At 48.8% G+C, this 22,059-nt stretch overlaps 1 protein-coding gene across 1 annotated transcript in view; it reads right to left on the bottom strand.

The window, feature by feature from the left end:
• LOC144752247 (germ cell nuclear acidic protein-like) overlaps positions 1-22,059 on the bottom strand; it is a 111,666-nt gene that overhangs the window by 43,975 nt on the left and 45,632 nt on the right. The window contains exon 6 of the mRNA XM_078640252.1: positions 13,893-13,975. Coding sequence (XP_078496378.1) covers positions 13,893-13,975 — 83 coding nt within the window. The remainder of the gene's footprint in view (positions 1-13,892; positions 13,976-22,059) is intronic.

Raw genomic sequence — 22,059 nt, 5'->3', positions numbered from 1 at the left:
TTAAAGAAGTGAAAAATTATAATAAAGGAAATCAATAACATGCCAGTGTCATGTATGTGGTGTGGGTATTTTTTACCTCTGTGGAAACTCCTATGCCTGGATCATGAGAAAGAAAGGAGATCAGCATTAATAGTACATTTCTCATTAGCAGCAGGGAGGGTCAGCGCCAGAATGTGAACATAGTATGGCATGCTTGGGGCGGTGTTGGGAATTAAACACAACATGTACATGCCAAGTGGTTTCTGCGTGCAGTGTGGGGTGCACACACACTAAGACTATGTCGGTGAGTAGGTACAGAATTTAAAAACAATTATTTAAAACAGCAGACAACTCAAACAACACCATTATCTCTCAAAGTGGCAGGTCGAGCCCTGATTATGTGAGTGGCACCATCTATATCACAAAGTGGTTTGTAAAAACAAGGTGCAGAAGTTAACAAGCGCCGGACTCACCTAATGGTCAAGGTCTATGAGCCACATGAGTGGTCGGCGGGTCAGTGCATCGGGGTTAAGCCTTCAGATTTAGCTACAAGATGAATACATTGCAAAACGGCTTTAGGAATCGGTTCAGAAGACTCCTAGTGACCGAGTCTCGTAGGGGGCCCCATCTTACCTTAATCAGCCCGTGACCGCGTGGGGACACCTACCCATCTCCGCCGAACTCGGATAGATGGGTAGTGATCGCGGTGTTTATTATTTATTGTAACCGGAATCATGGGATCCTAATCGTTGCCGCCCTTCCGTGAATGTCACGTGACACGGGCGGTGACTGGGTCGGCCATGATGTAATGGTCAAATGAACGTCGTCGTTCGTAGGCAGAGTGGAGTACGAGTGGGGAATGGAGTGTATACTGGGTCGGTTTATTAAAACCGAATTATGTTATGTGTTAACCCATTGAGTATGCCCCAAAATATGCTTTATTGCAAAATTTGGTTTTGGGAACTCCGGCGGTCACGTGGTATAGTGTGTAACCGGGTCGGCCATGATGTAAAAGGCAGGCGATATTATAGACCTGGTCTGTAACTCAAATCAATGGGGGTATAAACAATACGGGTCAGTGAGGACTTAGCCTGAGGTCCATGCCCAATTAAACTTAAGGAGGCCGTATCAAACATCTCGGAATAGCTGGTGATTAGCTTATAGTGAGTGCCAAGGGATATCTTCATTCAACCCTCGGCTATCCGAAGATAGTCGATGGACCCATCTCTGCTCCTTCCTAAAGAGTGCATTTTTTGGGCAGTTGGGACTCGATTCCAAAATAACCCATGTCAAGGAGTCTGCGTTATGATTGGAATCCACATAGTGTTTGCACATTTTAGTATGGGTTTTTTTACAGCGGAAATTGCTGCGGTGTTCAATGATGCGGGTTTTTATTGGGCGGGTGGTCATCCCAATATACTGCAAATTGCATGGGCAAGTCAACAGGTAAATGCAATGTGTCGTATTGCAATTAGTGTGGTGCCTGAGTTCCCAATTGAAAGTCTCAGAGTTTGATGGTTTTCAGTGTTAGGGTGTACCTACAGACAACACAGGAGCCACAGGGGTAATGGCCCATGACAGGTGGTAGATGCCAAAGAGTTTGTGGAGTCTCTTTCGCAGCTTTCTTAGGCCTGGTGCTGATCATTATATCCTTCAGGTTTTGTGATCTCTTGAAAGCAAACCTAGGTTGTTCCAGATCCAGATCACCTGTATTAAGGATTCCCCAATGGCGTTTGATGGTGTTTTCGATTTTGTTGGACAGGGGGGTGAAGGTGGTGACACAGGTGATAGGTTGGTTCTCAACCGGTGTATTCTCCTGTCTCTCTAGTAGAGCTTCTCGGTTATTATTCCGAGCCCGTTTCCTGGCTTTGAAGACATCACTTTTCGGATAACCTCTGTCAAGGAGGTTCCTGGATAGGAGAGTGGATTCCTTCTTGTAATCAGACACTTCGCTACAATTGCGTCTTATCCGGAGAAATTGTCCGAATGGTAGATTTGAGCGTAAGGCCTTGGGATGATGACTCTGAAAGTGGAGTAGACTATTACGGTCTGTGGGTTTTCTGTACATAGTGGTTTTAAGGGACCCCCCTTCCAGTTTGATGGTGAGGTCAAGGAAGGCAATTTCCCTCGGTGAAGATGACATAGTGAAGTGCAAGAACGGGTTCAATGTATTCACCCATTCAAAGAAATCCTCATGGGCTGTCAAAGGGCCAGTCCAGAGTATTAGGACATCGTCTATGAAACGCCTCCATATTTTGATGTTGTCTCGAAAGGGGTTAGACTGGTGATGTATATGTTTGTCTTCGAACTCTGCCATATACAGACAAGCCACCGAAGGGGCGAAGGTGCTGCCCATAGATGTACCCTGGGTCTGGTGGTAGTATTGTCCCTTGTATTCGAAATAGTTTTCGGTAAGTGCTAGGGTGGCGCACTCCATGATGAAGGTTTGTGGCGTATTTGAGTTCCATGTTTCTAGGCCCAGTCTTTCCTCTATTACTTCTAGGGTGGCCCTCTGAGGGATATTGGTATAGAGGGCCTCCACATCTAGAGTAATCAAGAGATCGATTTGTGTTGTGTCCTGGATGGAGTTCAAAAGGCGTAGGACATCTGTAGTGTCTTGGATATATGAGGGGATGCATTTCACCAGGGGTTGAAAGAAATGGTCACAAAATTGTGAGAGTGGCTCAAGCACCGAATTGATCCCTGACACGATTGGCCTCCCTGGCACTGGACTGGTCCCTTTATGGATCTTAGGCAGGATGTAGAAATATGGTACCCGAGGGTCCTTTTTTGTCAAAAACTCTGCCTCTTTTTTAGTGATCCATTCCTCACTTTCTGCACTCATCACCAGACCTGTTATTATGGTCTGTAGGCGTCTAGTTGGGTCACCGGGAATGGGTGTGTAGTATCTGCGATCATTCAGTTGTCTGGTACATTCCAGATCATAATCCGCAGTATTCATGAGAACTGTAGCTCCGCCCTTGTCCGCCTGTTTAATGGTAATGAGGGGATCGTCTGCCAGTGGTTTCAAGACCAACATTTCATTGCTGGAAATGTTAGAAAAGTGTGTCTGTCTGTCTAGTTGGTTTATCTCTTTAAGAACTACTTGTTCAAAAGTCAAGACTTCGTTAGGGACCATCCCATTGTGAGGTGTAAAGGTTGAAGGGTTATGTAAACCAGAGTCCTCAGTAGGTTCACAGGGTTTGCCTTCAAAGAAGGCCGTAAGTCTTATTTTCCTGAAGAACGATTTAATTTCCCTAGTTTGTTGGAAAAGGTCGGTCCTCGGGGTGGGGACGAAGCCTAACCCTTTTTGGAGGACAAGTTCCTCTCTCTCAGTCAAGACACGGTCTGACAAGTTGACCACTAGACTCATTTTGGTCCTGAGCGGGTCGTGGTCCTCGTGTCCATCCCTTGGGGGCGTGTATCCTCCCATTGTACTTTCTTTTCTTGCGCGTTACCTCTTCTTCGCCCTCGCCCTCTGCCCCAACCTCTGCCTAAAAAAGGGGGTTGTGTAGGGTTTTGAGTGGCATAGAACGGGGGATATTGTGGGGTCAGTGGCGGTTGGAAATGTGGGAATTGTGGAAACTGCCAGAAGGGGGGGCCCATTTGTTGCCCTTGGTACGGGAAATTTTGAAAGCTATGTTGCCCACGGCCTCTTCCCCTTTTGGGCTTAGGTGGCATCTGTTGGGGGTCAATGCTCTCACTACTATCAGAGCCACTATTCGATCCTCTTCTTGAAGAAGTAGCACTCGAGTCAGAGTTATAGCTTGTTCCAGGGGGGACATAATCATCCTTCAAATAAGGGATCTTTAACAGCAAAAGTCTAAACCCAAAACCCACCATGATTCTTCCTCCCCTTTCCCAAGTAGCACATCTGTGCCCCTTCCCACTCAGTCTTACTTATAAATGTCCCCGTATCATTTTCCAAACTCTCATGCGGGTCGGGCATTCTGGAGAACATGGCAAACCCGTGCTTACATAGATGTACCCCCACTTTGGGAAGGTGAATCGGTGTGAAAACCAAGACAGGAGGAGAGGTGTGCCCACCTTTGCCATCATCACTCCTCAGGTGGAGAAGACGAGGCACAACTTTCAGTCTCAGCCATCTTGAAGATGAGGGGACCCAGCCAACCAGAGAAAGGCTTATGATCACCTCCCAATGGAGGACGGCATAATAGGGGATGTACCCACCCCAAGGAAGGAAACAATTGGTCCCAACCTATGCATACCTGAAACGCCCCTAAATTTAGTATCTAGGGGCAACCCAAAATCTGGCTTCCAGAGACCAGCAAAATTAAGAAGAACCAAAGAGCTGTGCTGGAAGAAGGAGGACACCAACTGCCTTGGCCTCCGCTCCAGCAGCTTATTCCGACCTGGACCTTTTGTCAAATCCCAGCATGTCCGCAGCCAGCAGGTTCCAGAACCCAGAGGACCTGCCCTGCCTTCCCTACAAAGGCTTGGTCTCCCGTGAGCAACGGACCATCAAGAACTAGACTCTGGCCGAAACCTTGAGTCTTCACCACTCTGCACCGGACGCCCACGGCCCAAGTTCGAGTGGCCTAACACCACGAGGAGGTCTCCCCAGCAATCCTGACCTTGGATCTGGTGATCCCTGACCTACCTCAAGGCTCCCAACAATGCCTGCAGGCTCTATCTGGAGAGCACACCACCCCGACTCGAGCTGGTAAGTAAACCCATCGCCTAAAGACACCCCTGCACCAGACCCCAAGGCCTTGGGTGGCCGAACCGACGGTGTCCTGGCAACCCCCTGCATCTCAACTTACCTCTCTATCCGGTGGTTGCCTCCAGGAACCCTCCCTACCCAAACCAGAAGTGTATCTTCCAACCGGAGATGTCCTATTGAAACCAACAGGGCCACCCAACACCAAATTAGCACCCAGCACCCCCTGTGCAGCTGTGGGTGCACCCTGTGTGCCAACTCTGATCCCCATTGCCCTGAGCTTATCCCTAGGAGCTTTGCTCCCTTAACTCAGAGTCCTGCCCAAGAGCAGCCACCAGCCGACGGCACCCAGCCCATTGGCTAGCATTGGGCCTCAGCACTCTATACCCAGCCGCCCTGGTGCTGCTGAGGGTGCTTTTTGACTTCATCCTTGACCCTGCGGGAACCCTTGTTCTAACCCCAGAAACTCAACCCTCAAGACGGATTGCTTACCTCCAAACCGATAACGAATAGTTTCTTACCTGTCGGTGTAGTTTTGCAGCTTGAAGGTCTTTCTGGATTCACTATGCTGTGCATTATTCCGCGGTCTAGTGGTTGGGTCAGGAATCGTAGTCTTTTCTTTCTTTTCTTTTTGGTGTACTTCCTGTGACGTCGGCACGCTTCCTGCGGAAGCTCCCACCTTTGGGAGCCATCTTCGGATTCTTTTTTTTTTGGGGTGTTCGGTTTGTGAATCCATTGGCAATGTCTTCTAGTTTTCCCTCCAAGTAAATGATTTTTCCGTTTTGTCTTTTAAGGTGTCTTATTGCATATTGTCCTCTTTATTTACACCTCCTTCTCCTGCCTCATCTTTCTGGCGGAGGTGGGTGGGTTCGCTAGTGAATCCAGAAAGATCATCAAGCTGCAAAACTACACAGACCGGTAAGAAACTATTCGTTTTGCAGTGTGAATCTTTCTGGATTCACTATGCGGTGCATAGACTTTGTAGAGGTTTGTTATGTTTGTGGCGGCTTGTGCTTCCTTGTTCATTTGTATATCCACACAGTAGTGCTTAGTGAACGTGTGCACTGAAGCCCATGTTGCCGAATAGAATGGGTGAGTTAGCCATGAAGGCTATTGTTGCTCCCTTCTTTCTGGTAGAGTGGGCTTGTGCCCCCTCTGCTAGTTCTTGGCCTGCCTGTTTGTGGCAGAATTGTGTAGTTAGTGCGATCCATCGTGCGATGGTGTCTTTTGTTACTCGTCTTCCCAGGAAACTGCTCGCAAAGGACACAAAGAACTGCTTTGTTTTCCTGTGCTCTTTAGTTCTTTCCATGTAATGCATTACTGCTCTTCTAGCGTCCAGAGTGTGCAGTGCCCTTTCTGCGCTTGTGGATGGTTTCTGACAGAAGCTTGGTATTTGTATTGTCTGGTTCCTGTGGAACCTGGACACCACCTTTGGCATGAAGTGTGGGTCCGTTCTCATTTCCACCCCGTCATTGTGTATTTGGATGTAGGGTTCTTGTAGCGTCAGCGCTTGCAGCTCGCTTACCCTGCGCAGCGAGGTGACTGCCACCAGATAGGCTGTCTTAATTGTCAGCATTTGTAGTGAGGCCTTATGGATGGGTTCAAAAGGCGCTTTCATAAGCTCTGTTAGGACTAAATTAAGGTTCCATGCCGGTGGCGGCATCCTCTTAGGTGGAGCGATCCTTTTTGCCCCTTCCAGGAATCTCTTTACTACTTGTGATGTAAAGAAGCTCTTTCCAGTCTCTCCTCTTGTGTAGGCAATCGCTGCTAAGTGTACTCTTAGCGAGGATGAACTTAGTTTTGCTTTCAGCAGGTGCGTGAAATATCCTAGCACCGTTGATTCCTTTGGTCATTTTCTTGTGTAGTTTCTTTTTGCTGCACCATTGTGTGAACCTTTTCCATTTTGCCACATAGCACCTTTGTGTGGTAGGTCTTCTTGCCTATCGTAGTACCCGCAGGGTGCTCTCTGGTAGCCTTAGGTGTCCAAACTCTAGGTCTTGAGGAGCCATGCAGATAGGCTGAGGCTTTCTGGCTCTGGGTGTTGTACTTCTCCATTTTGCATGGAGAGTAACTCTTTTCTTTTCCCGAACTTGTGAGGTGGTCCCTGTGCCATTTCCATAATCTGTGAGCACCAGGTCTGCCTGGCCCACTGTGGTGCCACCAGGATCAGAGTCATGTTGCTGGTTCTACACTTGTTGAGTACTCTGTGTATCAGTGGTATCGGGGGGGAAAAGCGTAAGCAAATGTTTTCGACCAGCTTATCCATAGGGCATTCCCCAGGGATCCTTCCCCTGGTTGCCTGGATGCGAAGTTATGGCATTTTGCATTCTGGTGTGTTGCAAATAAGTCTATCGTCGGTGTTCCCCACCTCCTGAATAGCCTTTGCGTTTCCTGTACATTGAGCTCCCACTCGTGGGATGCCGATATCTCTCTGCTGAGCCTGTCTGCTTACACATTGTCCTTCCATGGTAGGTGTATAGCTAGCAGGTCTATTTGTAGTGGGATGGCCCATCTCCATATTTCATGCGCTAGGTTTGATAGTGTGACTGATTATGTTACTTCCCGTTTGTTGATGTAGAACATCGTTGTTGTGTTGTCGGTTTGTATCGACACTCCCTGGCTGTACAGTTGTTTCTGGAAGGCCTTCACGCGAGGAACACGGTCTTCAGTTCCAGGTCGTTGATGTGTCTGATCGCATCTGCTGGCGTCCACAGACCCCTCACCTTGAGCTTGTTCATGTGTCCTCCCCATCCCATCTGGGATGCTTCTGGGATGATGGCCACCGTTGGGGTTGGTGGTGTTAAAGGCTTCCCTTTGGTTATGTTCTCCCTGTTCCACCATGTAATATCCTCCTGCACTGCGTGCGTTACAACCACTAGATCTTCCCAACTTCCTGTAGCTTGTGACCATTGTTGTTGCAGCCATTCCTGGAAAGGTCTCATGTGGAGCCGTATATTGGGGACCAGGTGTATGCAGGAGGCCATCATCCCCATGACCTTGCTTAGTGTCCTCACTGTCAGAACTCGTCCCTTCTGGTAGTGGCGTGTCTCCTTCAGCAGGGCCAGTGTTCTCTTGTCGCTGGGGAACACCTTGCTCTGTATGGTGTTGATCTGTGCTCCTAGGAAGATCTTCATTTGCTCTGGTTCCATTGAGGATTTCCCCCAGTGTATGGAGAATCCCAGGTCTGTCGGTGTTTCTGTGACCCGCTGTGCTTGTTCCTTACATGTACTGCGAGACATTTGGTGAAGACCCTTGGTGCGGATTTTAGTCCGAAGGCTAGGGCTGTGAACTGGCAGTGTTCTTTGTTGATGGTAAATCTTAGTAGATGTTTGTACTGCCTGTTCATGGGAATGTGCAGGTAGGCATCTTTGAGGTCTGTGGTGAACATGAAGTCTCCGTCCCTTATCTGAGGAATGACCTCTTGAAGGGATGTCATTTTAAACTTGTGTGTCTTTATGTATTTGTTTAGGAACCTTAGATCCAGGATGGGTCTTAGCATTTTGTCCACTTTTGGTACTAGGAAATAGTTTGAGTTCACCCCCTTGTTCCTTTCTCTGAATGGGACAGGCTCGGTGGCCTCCTTTCGGAGGAGTTCTTGTGATTCCTCTAGGAGTAGCGCTAGTTCTTTTCCTGAAGGGGCCTTCCATTTTGGTTTTCCGTTTGGTGGTTTCTTTTCCAGTTCTATGCAGTATCCAAACTGTATGATGTTGAGTATCTATTTGTCTGTAGTTATTTTCTTCCACTCCTGGAAGAAGTGTCTTAGCCTGCCTCCTACTGGTGTTACATGTTAGTCGATGTTTTGTCCGTGTAACCCCCTCTTGTTGGCCTTGTTGTGCTCCACCCTCAGAGGGGTTGTGTGGGTGGGCACGCTTGGCGTGACGGAGTCACTTTGAGGTGGGTTGTTGGACCCCTCTTCTTGTCTGCCCTCGTCCATTCGCCCTCCCGCGAAAGGACTGGCCGAGAGGCTAGTACTGCCAGGTTTGCTTTCGCTGCCCCTACTGCGATTGATTGTCACCCTGGTGTGCCTGCTGGAATGTCTGGTGTGATGTTCCCGGCTGGTTTCCTCCCCTTCCGTTAGGTCTCCGTATCGAGGTACCCCTTCTCATCCCTCTGAATTGTAGGGCCCACATGGACCTTGCAGTTTCATTTTCTTTCTTGAGCTGGGTGAGTTTTTCATCCACCGGTGCCCCGAACAGCGTCTTTCCATTGAAGGGAGTGCTTAGAATGTTGTTCTGCACCTCCGGCTTGAAGCCTGAGATCCTAAGCCAGGCCTGCCTTCTTTCTGCGATTCCTATCATCATAAGTCTGCTGGGTGTGTTCGCCCCATCCAAGGCTGTTTTCAGGCAAGCATTTGCTATATTTTTTCCCCCTCTTCCACCAGTTGAGATGCCCTTTGCTGGTATTCCTCTGGGAGGTGCTTGAGCAGTTGCCCCTTCTCGTCCCAATGCTGGTACTGGTGTCTGTTCAGTAGGGCATTTGAGTTTGCCATGCGCCAGTGTACCGCTGCATTCCTCTCTACCTTTCTCCCAGTTAGGTCCATTCTCCTACTTTCTTTGTCTGGTGGTGGGCCGGATGTTGTTGGGATGTTTGCCCTATTCCTGGCTGTTGCCGCAATAATGGAGTCCGCCGTGACGGATCCCTGGATGTAGGGAGGATCCTGAGAGGAGTGTTTGTATTTTTTCTCAGTCCTCGGTGTCACAGACCTGCAGGTTGCTGGGTCTTTGAATGCCTCCCTCCCTTGGTCCATGACACTCGGGAGCATGGGGAGGAACGGACTCTTGTTTGAGTGGGGAGCAGGGTCTCTAAGAGGAAACATGCCTTTGGTTTTTCCTCCTCCAGTTTTACTCCATAGGCCGCTGCCGCGTTCTTGATGACCATGTTATAGGCCCCAATGTCAACTGGTGGCGAAGGCCTCGAAGGATAAGTCTCCACGGGCTCTTCCGGGTTTTCGGAGTCAAGGTCCTGCCATTCCAGGTCCTGTGCCGTCGAGGATGCAGAGCCGAAACTCGTTCGCTGGTCATCGTCACCTTCCTCTTCGTAGTATAGGCCCTCTTCCTCTAGGTGTTCCCGGGGCTCAGGAGCCTTCGGCGTCAAACTCTACTTCTATTTCGATGATAGTCATCGGTGGTTTCGACGGAATCGTGAAACTTATCATTTTCTCGTCGAACTCCCTCTTCCTTTGCAGGATGTTCTCCATTTCAGCCTTGAGCCTTCTCTTTTTTCTCTCCATCTCGGCGGCACCCTCGGCGTCTAACGTTTCCGCCGACCTCTTCGACTTAGTCTATGTCGAAGCGACCTTCAGGTCCTTTTCGGTCCTTTTCGGGGACGTGCTTCGACGACCTTGGCTTTTTGCCGGTCTTCGCCACCTGGGAGTCCTTTTCTAAGGATCCGCTGGGATGTTTGTCCTTGGATGCAGCTGCGGCCGTTGAGATTATAAGCACCAGTGCTCCCTTCGTTTTTCAAGAGTCTGACTTGGGCTTTCGAGAGTCTGTCAGGGTTTAGGTGGGTCGACATCTCTCCTACCTCTTTAGATGCCTTCTTATCGGTCTCTACGACCGTGTAGTCATCTGGTCCCTCGGCGATGTTGTCCTCTGTGCCTCTGGAGAGGCCCAGGTCCCGAAGAGACGGATGTTGGCCTTTGCCTTGCATGGTGTAGTTGGCTCTCCTCCGTCTCTCTCTAACCCGTAGTGTATTCGGGGTGAAGTCGGAGGAGGAGTTGCAATCCTTGCTCTCGTGCTTGACCGGTAAGCAGAGGTTGCAGACCGGGTGCTGGTCCTTCTGCGCATATTTGTGGTGGCCGTTACGGCAGAATTTCAAATGTGTTTTGTCCATTCCTGAGCTCAGGGGGCCCTCTGTGTGTGCATTCTCCGTTGGACGTCGAAGATCTCGAAGCTCTCCTTCATCGTCCCGGCTTGGTGATCTCGTTCCTTGGTATCTTCTCCAATCTTTTCTGTGTAAAATTTGTCTTTTTCCTCTTCTTTCCTCCAGAAACTCTGGAACCGCTCGGTGACGATCCAGACCCAACGGTGGAAAAAAGAATCTGAAGATGGCGCCCAAAGGTGGGAGCTTCCGCAGGAAGCGTGCCGACGTCACAGTTATCCTGTTATATTATACGGTTATCCTCTAAAAAAGTTTTAAATGTGGAGTTGTGTTTTGTATGGAAACCTAAGCAACCGTTTTAAGACAAAACTGTTTTACTTGACTTTATCTAGAAAATGTCCCTGTGTGATATCTTGGTATATCACCATGAGTAGAAAAAGTAATAAGTACTCTCAAAAGTAATCTGAAAAGAAATCCCAAAGTAATTAAAAAAAACTATTGTCTTGAAATATTTTAGAAACGTGTAACCATGTTCATTTCATCCAGCTTGCTTTTTGTGAACAACCTGTTTTTAAAAGAACAATTCTACTTACCTGTACAAAGTCCTGCTTGGTTCTAAAAAATAAAATTACAACTAAAGAAATAGTTTATACAAACAATTGGTTTGAGTTCAGTCTTTGAGACTGTGACATCATTTGCTGCCCGAGATTGTACAACAAATCCTTAACACTACCCTCTGATAAAGCCGTACTGCTCGCCCACACTACCACAAATAGAGAGTAAGATGCAATCCACTTTTACCTCTGTAAGCCTTTGGGCTTCCACTGGACTCTGTGCACACTATACCTCGCTTCGGCATAGTAAATACAGAGCCAGCTTCCTGCAATTCCATGTCCATCAACAAGAACAAGACAGGATTAAATGACAATATCCAATGGCACACAGTACTTAAACTACGATAACTCCAGAGACCCCCTTCACCCGCTTTCCTACTCTCTGAATGCTAGAAAGATCATGGGTAGAAATGTCCTCATGAAGGTATAAAAATAGGTGTCATAATCATAAACATCCATTGCACCGTATGAGAGCAACCCCACTACCGACAGTACAGCCAACGTCACAACTTATACACCACCTCCACTTTGACTGTTCCATTCTACAGGATATATGGTAACGGGTAAACTATAGACACCAAGATGGAGCACCAACTGGACTATGCCCATATTCAAAATATATAGGAACAGGAAAGTTCTTTACACTTCATGTTGCGGAGGAGGGCTAGAATCACTAATCAGCCCAAAATAAATTCTCAAAAAGGCTATGGCGATTGGTTGATGTGGTGGGCGCATGGGTCGGTTGGCCCCCTGACTGGACAGAGTTCATGATGGAAGCGGTGTCCTGTGGGGCGAGCTGAATTCATTTGGTTAGTCAAGTGCCTGTGGTGGTAGGTAGGTCGTTGTGTTGCTTCAGGAAGTTGGTGAGCTTCTACTGTGGTGTGAAGTTTTTGTAGATGGTGGTGCTCTGGTCCTGGAAGACGTTTGCAGGGTTGTCGCAGAGTTCTGTGAGGGGATTTGTCACCTGGTTCTTGGTCCCAAGGAGAACCCTGAATGGAGGGGTTTGAAACGCGTCAGCACTTTTTAAACCAAGAGAGTTGGCTGAGTGACTCTGGGACATAGCGAACCTGTGTGGGAATCTTGGGATCTATAGTAGGCCCATCTAAAAGTAGCTCTGTAAACACTAGGTTTGGTATGGACAAATGGAACAATTAATTCTTACTCCTCCACTTTTTGAATTGAAGAACTGTGACACCATAACTTTTGTCATGAATGTACAGATTGTTTTTTTAGTTTAAAAATTCCTCTAAATAATTTTTTTTATAAGCTTTTTGTCTTAACTTCATATTATTTGAGGTGTACAATATGGTGATATACGCACCTCCAAAGTTGTGGTGGCTTCAAAAAGTTTGTTTAACCTTCACAATTGGTTGAATGCTCCAAAGCATATGACACGTTGGAAAAGAATGGTTTGATAATTTGATGAAAATAAAATATAAGTTGGAATAAATGTGATAACGATAATTGAATTTTGTGACCACAATGATGAACTAAACGTGTTGCTAACTGATGTCAGTAATGGTTTTATTTTTTGAGGTTCAAATTACTGTGGCCAAACCTTACTGAACAGAAATGGGCCAGACCCCTTGGTAATCAATGTAGCAGCAGCTGAAGTGGCTGTGGGTGCACGTGAAAGTTTGGCGCGTGGTTGGTGTGGTGACCGTGTTTGTTGCGGCGTCCAGGGACAAGGTGTAGAGCTAGACGATGGTGTATCTTTGGGAGAGGAAGGGCAAGAGGTCATGGAGCTGGGTGCGGTACAAACGCGGACGGGCCCAGACCGGCTTGTCTCTGGTGCAACAGCAGCACATGTCCGCTGTGCGGTTGCGCTGCGGCCTGCGTTAAGAAGGTTCTGGGGTGGGCAGGGCTTGAGTTAGCAGAAAGAGCGGGAAAACCAGGGCAGAAGCGGTGTCACTGGATCAGGCTGAAACATGCAGAAACCAGAGGCCACAGGCAAGAGGGAGGCTTGGTATTCAGGTCCCTACTCATGCGGTTTGTACTGCGGCCTGCATGAAGTAGACCCTGGAGTGGGCGGGGCTTCTGTTGGCAGGAAGAAGGGTGAGCGGAAAAACCCGGGGAAGCAGCGGTGTCATTGGACAAGCAGCAACTAGAGGCCACGGGCAAGTGGCAGGCGAGGGATCCAGGTGCTACCCAATTAGAGTGTACCATCATTGCAACCATGGGACAGCAGTAGTAAACAACAGTATCCGCAAGGAATGCTGCTCAGTAACCACCAATGTCCTCCGGAACTCAAGAAAATATCAGAGGGGTCACAAGCACATGTTATGGTCAATAACGTCTCTGCTCATTTACTGGCTTTAGTTTTAATTGCTGGCAGAGGTTGAAAGACCTAATCCTCCTATGAGCTACTCCCATAGGTAAATCCACAACCACCGGATGGAATTCTAAATCAAGCAAACACACAGAGGTTGTTAAAATAGGAAAAACTGTGTTACATCCACCATCTAACACCACACTAAGGTGGAAGATTCCTCTAGATAAGATCCAGCACTCGGGGTCACAGGAAAACTTGCAGAATAGAACTGTTCAATATGAACTTAGGCAGGGTAACAGCGCCCAACTTGCTCAGCAGAATAACTCGGCTAAAGTTTTAATATTTAATATTGGAATACTTGGTGTATTTGTTCTGTGTAATTTTTGTGTGTCCACGCATGCATTTCTACTTTGAAGTTGACCCTGTACAGCACTGGAGCTCCAGAAAACAAGGCTAAAAACACAAGCAGCAGAAAAGTAGCATCTAGCAGTTGTCCCAAATCCTAATAGGGGGCAAGATCACTCACCCTTCTTGCTTGTTGAGCCCTTCCTCTTACTCGTCAAATCAAAACCGAACTCTTCGTCCGACTCAATGATGAAGTCTTTCAAACTACAAGAGAGGGGAAAAATAAGTAAGCCTGGGATCTTCAAAGTATCAAAATATGAAGAAATACAACCTTTTAAATATAATTTAATGAAAATAATAAACTTGTATTGGTGGGCTTGGGCAGGAAAAGGTCACTTTTTTCTTTTTTACATATATTAAAATGTAAGCAGTCATTAACATTTTCTTTCCAGCAGTTCCACAGATTGCTCAAATTAAAGTTATAGTTCAAGAACACAGCATAGATCAATGAAAATTGACATGGTTGGTGAGATGCACACTTTAAATTCAAGTAAAATTCCTCTGTAGTCCTTATTAACCAGGGATTCCATACACGTAACTATGTCTGCATAATGCCCAACGTGGGCACAGGAGGGTGAACACAGGCTCACAAGTCGATGTGTGCAGCAATAAATCATTATCCAGAAAAATTCTAATTTTTATGAAAATATGTATTTTAGTTATGCCGCAACCCATACAAAAGGAAAAATATGACAGTCACAAAAGAACACAATTACCCTTGAGGTCACGGCTCTGGTGTTTCAATGGCAATTCCCTGGTCCACTCCCTCCTTGCGGTAGCGATGCTGCTTATTCCGCATTCACTGTTGGCAACCTCCAGAGAATGCCCGACTAGAAGTCGGTGTTTCAAGAGTCCACTCTGACTCTTAAAGTCAAAACTGTCCTAGGAGCGCAGCGCTCTCGGCAGTGAATTCCCCCGGGGCTATAGGCCTGAAACAAGCCTTACCTGCTCTGGCAGGACTGCAGCCCACAGAGTCCTGGAGTGCACCCCATCTACGGGCACTCGTATTGGCTCAAGTGAGGTGGCTTTACGCAGACTCCGCGGGGTGGGGTGGGGAGGTTTGATTCCAACACTCTGCTCCTTAATCCCGAACTAGCGTGATGATGTGCCAACGGCAACCTCACTTGCTCAACAGGGTCCGACCAGTCGCAGTTCTTATTGCTCCAGCCAGATCAACATGGCACAAGTAGTCCCAGCAGCCCCTCCTTGCATATGAGGTAGCCGCACAGCTGTCACATAAGGCTTCAGCCATTACCACACAGCAGTCATTAACACGGCAGCTCTTACTGGCATACAGGGCTGCCGCAACGCTACCGCACAGGCTTTGGACCTTTTTATCCAGCACTCTTTTCTAAGGCTCTATTTACGGTGACTCCTCCTGGCACAAAAGGTGACCGCAACGGTATCGTTCAGGCTATGGCCATTTTTTCTCAGCAATTTTATTTTTTTTGCAAAGTTTTATATAGCGCGAACTAGACCCGAACCGAATCGGGTATCAGAGCGCTTTACATAGCACCAGTTACGTTACATGAGGACGGACACATTCATTTTTAGGCACAGGGAGATTAAATGATTTGCCCAGAATCACAGGAGGTTTTGGCGTCGTTACCGAGACTCGAACCCAGATCCCCAAGTCCGAGGTCGAGCGCCCTAGCCGTTAGGCCAACTCCTCTCCCCAATCTTTTCTAAGCCTATATTCACGGCGACCCTCTCCTGGCATACAGGGGTTACAGACTCAGTCCTGTACACAGGCAACGACCCAATCGGTGCAGCAGCAATTACCTCTCACCTCGCATGGGGAGTTCACTTGGCAGGGCTCCTCACTGGACTACGCTCCCTCCCAACGCACTCCTCTTCCTCACAGGGCACACCGGTCTTGGCAGGCAAGCAGGCGCTGGTGCTCCAGGCCAGACAGTCTTTGTTTCCCTGGGTGATCTCCCCTCACCCTGCAGAGACAAGCAGGCCTTGGCCCCCAGTTCTGGTCACAGACAGAGGTCTTGCAGAGCGTCCCCATCTCACACAGCCCATCGGGATTCTTGGCAGATGACAATTTTTGGGGTCTCACCCCCCCGCACGCCCTTTCTCTCTTACAGTCCATTTCCAGACACCAAATGAGATTTAGGGTCTGGGTCATTAAAGTTTTTGTTGGGATTTTGCTTCTGTTGATGCATCCACTTTTCTGCTCCCTCTTCCTCTTGAAAAGCACCTGGCAAAACAGGAGCGTCTCTGAAGTGAATAGTCCAACAACACAGGCCCGGGGAGTGACTAGAGTTTATACCTTGATGTCAGCCATTGTGATGTGTGTATCACAAGAATACCCCTGGACTCCAAGCCCTACTCTTTATGATTCGCTTATAAGCCTTATCTCCTTCCTGAGATGTACCTAGGACCCTTCCAAGAGATCTCTCCAGAATCAACTATTACCCGTGGTCTTCCCTGTGAGACGTTAGCCTGGCATATGATGTCCCCTATTCTAGTGGGCACTTTGCACGAGTCTAAACGACCCTTATTGATGGTGGTTGTAAAGTCAACCTTATAGACCAGCTATCCTAGTGTTAGCGTGGACCAGCAGTCTTAGCCTAAAACTTCAGAGAGCATGTGAAGCCAGCTGTTTTACCATATATAATCCCTTGAATACCAAATGAAAGGACACCACACAAGGTATATATCAAATATATATGTATTTATTACTAACACAACCCCTCTGCACTCTTTATGAGGTCAGAGATCGAAATACATCACAAGTTACTCATTAAGCATAATATAAGTTGCACAAATACAGTTTTGCCCCAGGGGCCTCACAAACCATATTAAGACCCACGGGAGCACCGGAGTACTCGTGTTACCTCACCCAGGGAAGCCGGGTGCATAGGTGTCTTTTCGTGTCTGGTTTCGTCGATGACTTCAATGGGGACCTGCAAAAGAAGTGCTGCAAGCGGCCGAATAAGGAGTGTCCTGGTGGATCCAAGAGTGGATCGAAGAACTGAAGAACCTGAAAGCAGAGGAGACAGAGTCTGGGTCACTAGCCAGTGACCAGGAAGGAAGCAGGATGGAACCAGGTGATGTCGCGATGCAAACAGGTGAAGAGGTGAAGCTGGTCTCTGCAGCCACGAGGACCAGGAGGCGTCGACGACTACTAGGAGCTGGATTCGAGCTGTCCCACGAAGGATCTAGTTGACTGCGGTGTCGGTATCCGGTTTGGAATCAACAAGCCTTGGTAACCGCAACCCACGCAGGAAGTGAAGATTGGCTTCAGGTCAGACCAGCAAGGTCTGGGGAGCTTCTCCTTTGCAAGGAAGCTGGAGCAAGCCTGGAGCAACCAGGAAAGCAAGATTATTTCAAAGGTTCGCCTTCAGGGGGCTCACTAGCCAACGGGTTAGCGACCGGGAAGACGCGTCGAGCTGAAATGCAAGAGCGCGCCCCACGCGGCACTCGTAGAGTGAGGGGGGCTGAGCTTCGGTGCAAATGGCGCTCGGGTCTGGGGCTTCTCGTACCCCAATGCACAACTGCGAGTTACCTCAGGAGTCGATGCAGTTAGCAATTTGCAGGATCTCTAGGGAGTCTGGTCCCACATCTCTCGTGTCCGCCACGGGTCTCAGCTTTGCTGTGGATGTGGTTTGGAGTCCAAGAAGTCTGGAAGTCCAGTCCTGAGTAGCTGAGTCTTCGGGTTCCGTCGGGAGCGTCGACAAAGCAAACCGGCAAGTTACTGGTGGTGCCTGTTTGAACATGGTGGTCACTCCTTGACCACAAGGGAGATGTCTTCCGTCTTCTAGTCGATATAGAAAGTCGAAGGTCCAAGAGTTTCGTTTCAGAGTTTCGTTCCAGGATAATCTAATGTCTCTAGACACAGCTCCTATCTTTATACTAATCTAAGGGGCTGGATTACCTGCTAGGTCCCTCCTATGGGTGGACATGGGAAGGGGGTGGTTACACTCCTTTTCCTTTGTCCAGTTACGCGCCAGAGCGGGGCTGGAGTGCTTTAGCAAGTGGTTTGAACTGGGCTATGCATGGAGCACCTTGTGTGTACCAGGCAGTGTGTCGTTTTGCAGCCCTCCCTACCCCAATACACTAAAAGCCTGTCTGGGGAGGTGCTAGCACCTCCCAAGGCAGGAAACCTATTGTCCAGGCCTCCCCTGCCGGAGTTTCGTCCAGCAGCAGGAGGTCAGACTCGTGTCTGTGGCAGCAGCATCCATTTTGTGATGCTGAGGCTCTGTTTAACTTTAACCGGGTAAAGCAGTAACTACATGTCTTCTCCCTCTAGAAGGGTGGAATGCTAACCCCGCCACCAGGACTGTCGGGGGGGGGAGGGGGGGGGGGGGGGGTAGTAGTATTCCAAAGTGTTGGACACCTTACACGACATGTTTTGATAAAGCCAAACCAAAGTTAGCATTAACCGCGAGGATTATAATGCACTTAAGAGTATATGGTATGGCTATTTCATAGAACAGCTATATGGACATGGTTCCGAAAGCTGCAGAGGGGCTCAGCTCATGCTAGGGCACCATCTCACATAAAAACAAGCGCTCTGCCTACAGGATTGTTGAGGCCTACCATAGGAGTGACTTATAGGTGCATATGTGTCTATATATATCGTTAGATATAGGTATACTATATCTAAGTAAGGGGTGATTACACCACCTTACCCAGGCTGTGTGAACAGACCTGTGGTGTCAGTTTGGAGGGCAAGCCAGGGGTGGCATAATACATGCTGCAGCCCATGGTAGGCCTTGGATGCACCTACGCCCTGGGTACCTATGGTACACTACACAGGGGCTCACAGAGGTGACCCAATACCCAATCAGGTATGAACCTAAAGTACATGGTATCAATTTAGAGAGAGAACAGCTGGGCTGTGGGGCTGATTAGCAGGCCCACAGCCACACTAAAGTCGAAAATCCAGAGAATCACAGAAAAAAGTGGGGGTGACCATAGGAAGCAGACCCTACTCTCCTACACTCCCTTCCCAAGTGTGTCTCCCACCCAGCTAACAGGAATGCAGCAATCTACAAATCTCTAGAGGAAAGATCTCTATAACTTCACTCCACGTTTCACCATCCACGCCTAGGGGTCCATGAATTGTACCGTCCCCAGGTAATTGTACACCCTGTGCATGCATACAGCATACGCGCACTGCACAACTAAGAGGTACAAATACATCTAAGCATGCGCAACTAACATGCACACGCTGCATCCTTCAAGTATTCTACCACTTACAGGTACACATACAACCAGCACACGCACTCATCCTCCAGGTAATGTACCACTCATGGGTACCTGCACCTCCAACACATGCACGCACTACTCAGTACTGCATTGTACCTGCATGGCGCCCTCCCCAGACACATACACCCAGCGCAGGTACACCACTTCTGCTCTGAGAAGCACTTCACACCAACCGGATGTAGGCCAAGGGCGAGTTAAACACACAGCAGCGGAACCTTTAAAAAGCAAGTGAGCCTGTAGGACTCACTACAGTGACCAGCTCAAAGGATTCTGTTCACTCCTACTGATCACTACACTGTATGCTGCCCTCATCGTGTCCGGCCTCTATTTGGGTCTGTCTGGGTACCTAGTTAGAAGCCTGCAGATGGTACAGAATGCGGCTGTGAGACTGATCAGACGTGTACTGTGAGAAGTTGGCCTGGTATATGATGCTCACTAGTTCTAGTGATCACCTTGTACCATGCCAAGCAACCCTTATGATGATTGGTTGTAAGTCAACCTTATGGACCAGCTATCCTAGTAGCGTGGACAAAGCAGTCTTAGGCTAAACTCTGTAAAGGCAGGTGAAGCAAGCTGTTTTACCATACACAATCCCCTTGAATACCAAATGAAAGGACACCACACAGATATATATTGAAAATATATATAGATTTATTTCTACAAATATCCCCTATACTCTTTATGAGCACAGAAGCAAATGCGTTAAAACAAAACACAGTTTAAATATACAAAAGTTGCACAATATGGATGAGCCCTAGGGGCCACCTAAACCATATACTAAAATAGTGGTATAAGAACCACTATGGGGAAAGGAAAGAGGCCTAGGGCCTGGGGAATCGCTGGAGCTGTTCGGGACTAGCAGTGATGAAGTCGGGAAAGGCCCGCGGGACTCGGGTGCAGTGCTCAAAGTGCACGCATGCACCAATGTTAAGTCAATGGTGCGTAAAAGTTACAAAGTTAGTGTTTTAGGAACCTTCCGATGGACCTACAAGGATAAAACTTTAGACACAGGCACTAGAGGTGTGTACCAGTGTGGGAACACCGGCGTTGCTGAGTTACCTCACCCACAGGAAGCAGGTGCACAGGTGCGAAGTAGTGTCGGGTTTCGTCACGCAGGTCGAGGGTGCTTGGAGCTGAAGATGCTGCAGGCGGGTCGTCGAGGAGAGTTCCGGTGGATCCAAGGGTGGATCTGAAGAGTTGAAGACCTGAAAGCAGAGGGGACAATGTTCAAAGTCACTAGCCAGTGACTACCGTGGAACCAGGATGGAACCAGGCAATGTCGGGCGCAAACAGGTGAAGAGGTGCAGCTTGTCTCCGCAGCCACGTGGACACGAAGAGGTCAAGGACGTCCAGGAGTCGATCACGAGCTGTCCCACGAAGGCTCTAGCTGATGGCGGTGTCGGCAACTTGATTGGAGCAAACAGGCCTTGGCTAATGCAAGCCACGCAGGAAGTGGAAAAAGCTTATCCCTCGGACCAGCAAGGTCAGAGCGGGTGCTCCTTTTCAGGGGAGCAAGGGCCAGTCTGGAGCAACCAGACCAGCGGTGCAAGTCGTAGTTTTCATCGCCAAGATGGCCACTAGCCGTGTGGCAAGTGACCGGGATGGCGCGTCGAGTGGCAAAGTGCAAAAGGGCCCCACGCAGATCGTGGAGATGCTGGGGGGCTGATCTTCGGTGCAAATGCTGCTCGGTGTCGGTGCTTCTCAAACCCCAAAGCACAGCGTCTAGGGTGCCTCGGGTGCTGCGCAGTCAGCTTCTCGGGGGTCTTCCAAGATGTCCGGTCCCACGTCTCTCGGTGCCTCCACGGGTCTCTTCTTTTCAGGGACTGTGGATCGGGCTCTGAGATGTCTGGGAGTCTGGGTCTTGTCAGGCTCTGGGCTCGGGCACCGGCGGCGGCAAAGCAGACGTCGAGTTGCTGGTTGGTGCCTGTATTCACAGGGTGGTCACTCCTTGGCCACAAGGGAGATTCTCTTCAGTCTTCTGTGCAGCAGAATGTCGAAGTCCAGTTTTCTTCTTAGTTTCAAGTCGAGTTCAGGATGATCTGAAGTCTTGGGACACAGCTCCTACTCTTATTCCAAATCTAGGGGCCGGATTACCTGCTAGGTCCCTCCTCTGGGTGGGACCAGGAAGGGGGGTGGTTACACCCCCTTTCCTTTGTCCAGTTTCGCACCAGGACTGGGGCTGGAGAGCCCCAGGACCTGTTTGAACTGGCCTATGCACAGGGACACCTTGTGTGCCCCAGGCATGTCTGATTCTATTCAGCCCTGTCCTATCCAATACACAAAATCCTGTCTGGGGTGGTGCTAGCACCTCCCAAGGCAGGAAACCCTTTGTCCAAGCCTCCCTCGCTGGAAGGACTCCCAGCAGCAGGAGGTCAGACTTGTGTCTGTGGTGGCAGCATCCATTTTGTGATGCTGAGGCTAATGTTTAACTTTACCCGGGTTTCAGGTTAGGTACATGTCGTGCCCCTCTAGGAGGGTGGAATGCTACCCCCGTCGCCAGAACTGGCGAGGGGGTAGTATTCCAATTCGTATGACACCTTACTCGACATGTTTTGATAAAGCCAAACCAAAGATAGCATTTAACCGCGAGGTTCATAATGCACTTAAGAGTATATGGTATGGCAGTATCATGGAACAGCTAAAGGAATTGGTTCCGAAAGCTGCAGACAGGCTCAGCTCATGCCAGAGCACCATCTCACATATTTCCAAGCACGCTGCCTCCAGGATTGATGAGGCCTTCCATAGGAGTGGCTGATAGGAACATATGTGTCCATTTTGGGTTAGGTATAGGCATACTACACCTAAGTAAGGGGTGATTACACCGACTTACCCCAGCTGAGTGATCAGCCAGTTGTGTCAAATATGGAGGCCAGGCCAGGGGTGGCACAATACGTGCTGCAGCCCCTGGTAGGCTTTGGAAGCACCTATGCCCTGGGTACCTGGGGCACACTGTTACAGGGCCAATAAGGTGAACCAGTTCCAATTTCGTAATGCACCTAATGTGCATTGGCATCAATTTAGAGAGAGAACAGCAGGCTGGGGGTCTGATTAGCAGGCCCACAGCC

Source organism: Lissotriton helveticus, chromosome 4_2 (assembly GCF_964261635.1).
Source record: "Lissotriton helveticus chromosome 4_2, aLisHel1.1, whole genome shotgun sequence".
Taxonomy (NCBI): domain Eukaryota; kingdom Metazoa; phylum Chordata; class Amphibia; order Caudata; family Salamandridae; genus Lissotriton; species Lissotriton helveticus.
Note: the sequence above shows the minus strand (reverse complement) of the source record. Positions and strands in the feature narration are given on the sequence as shown.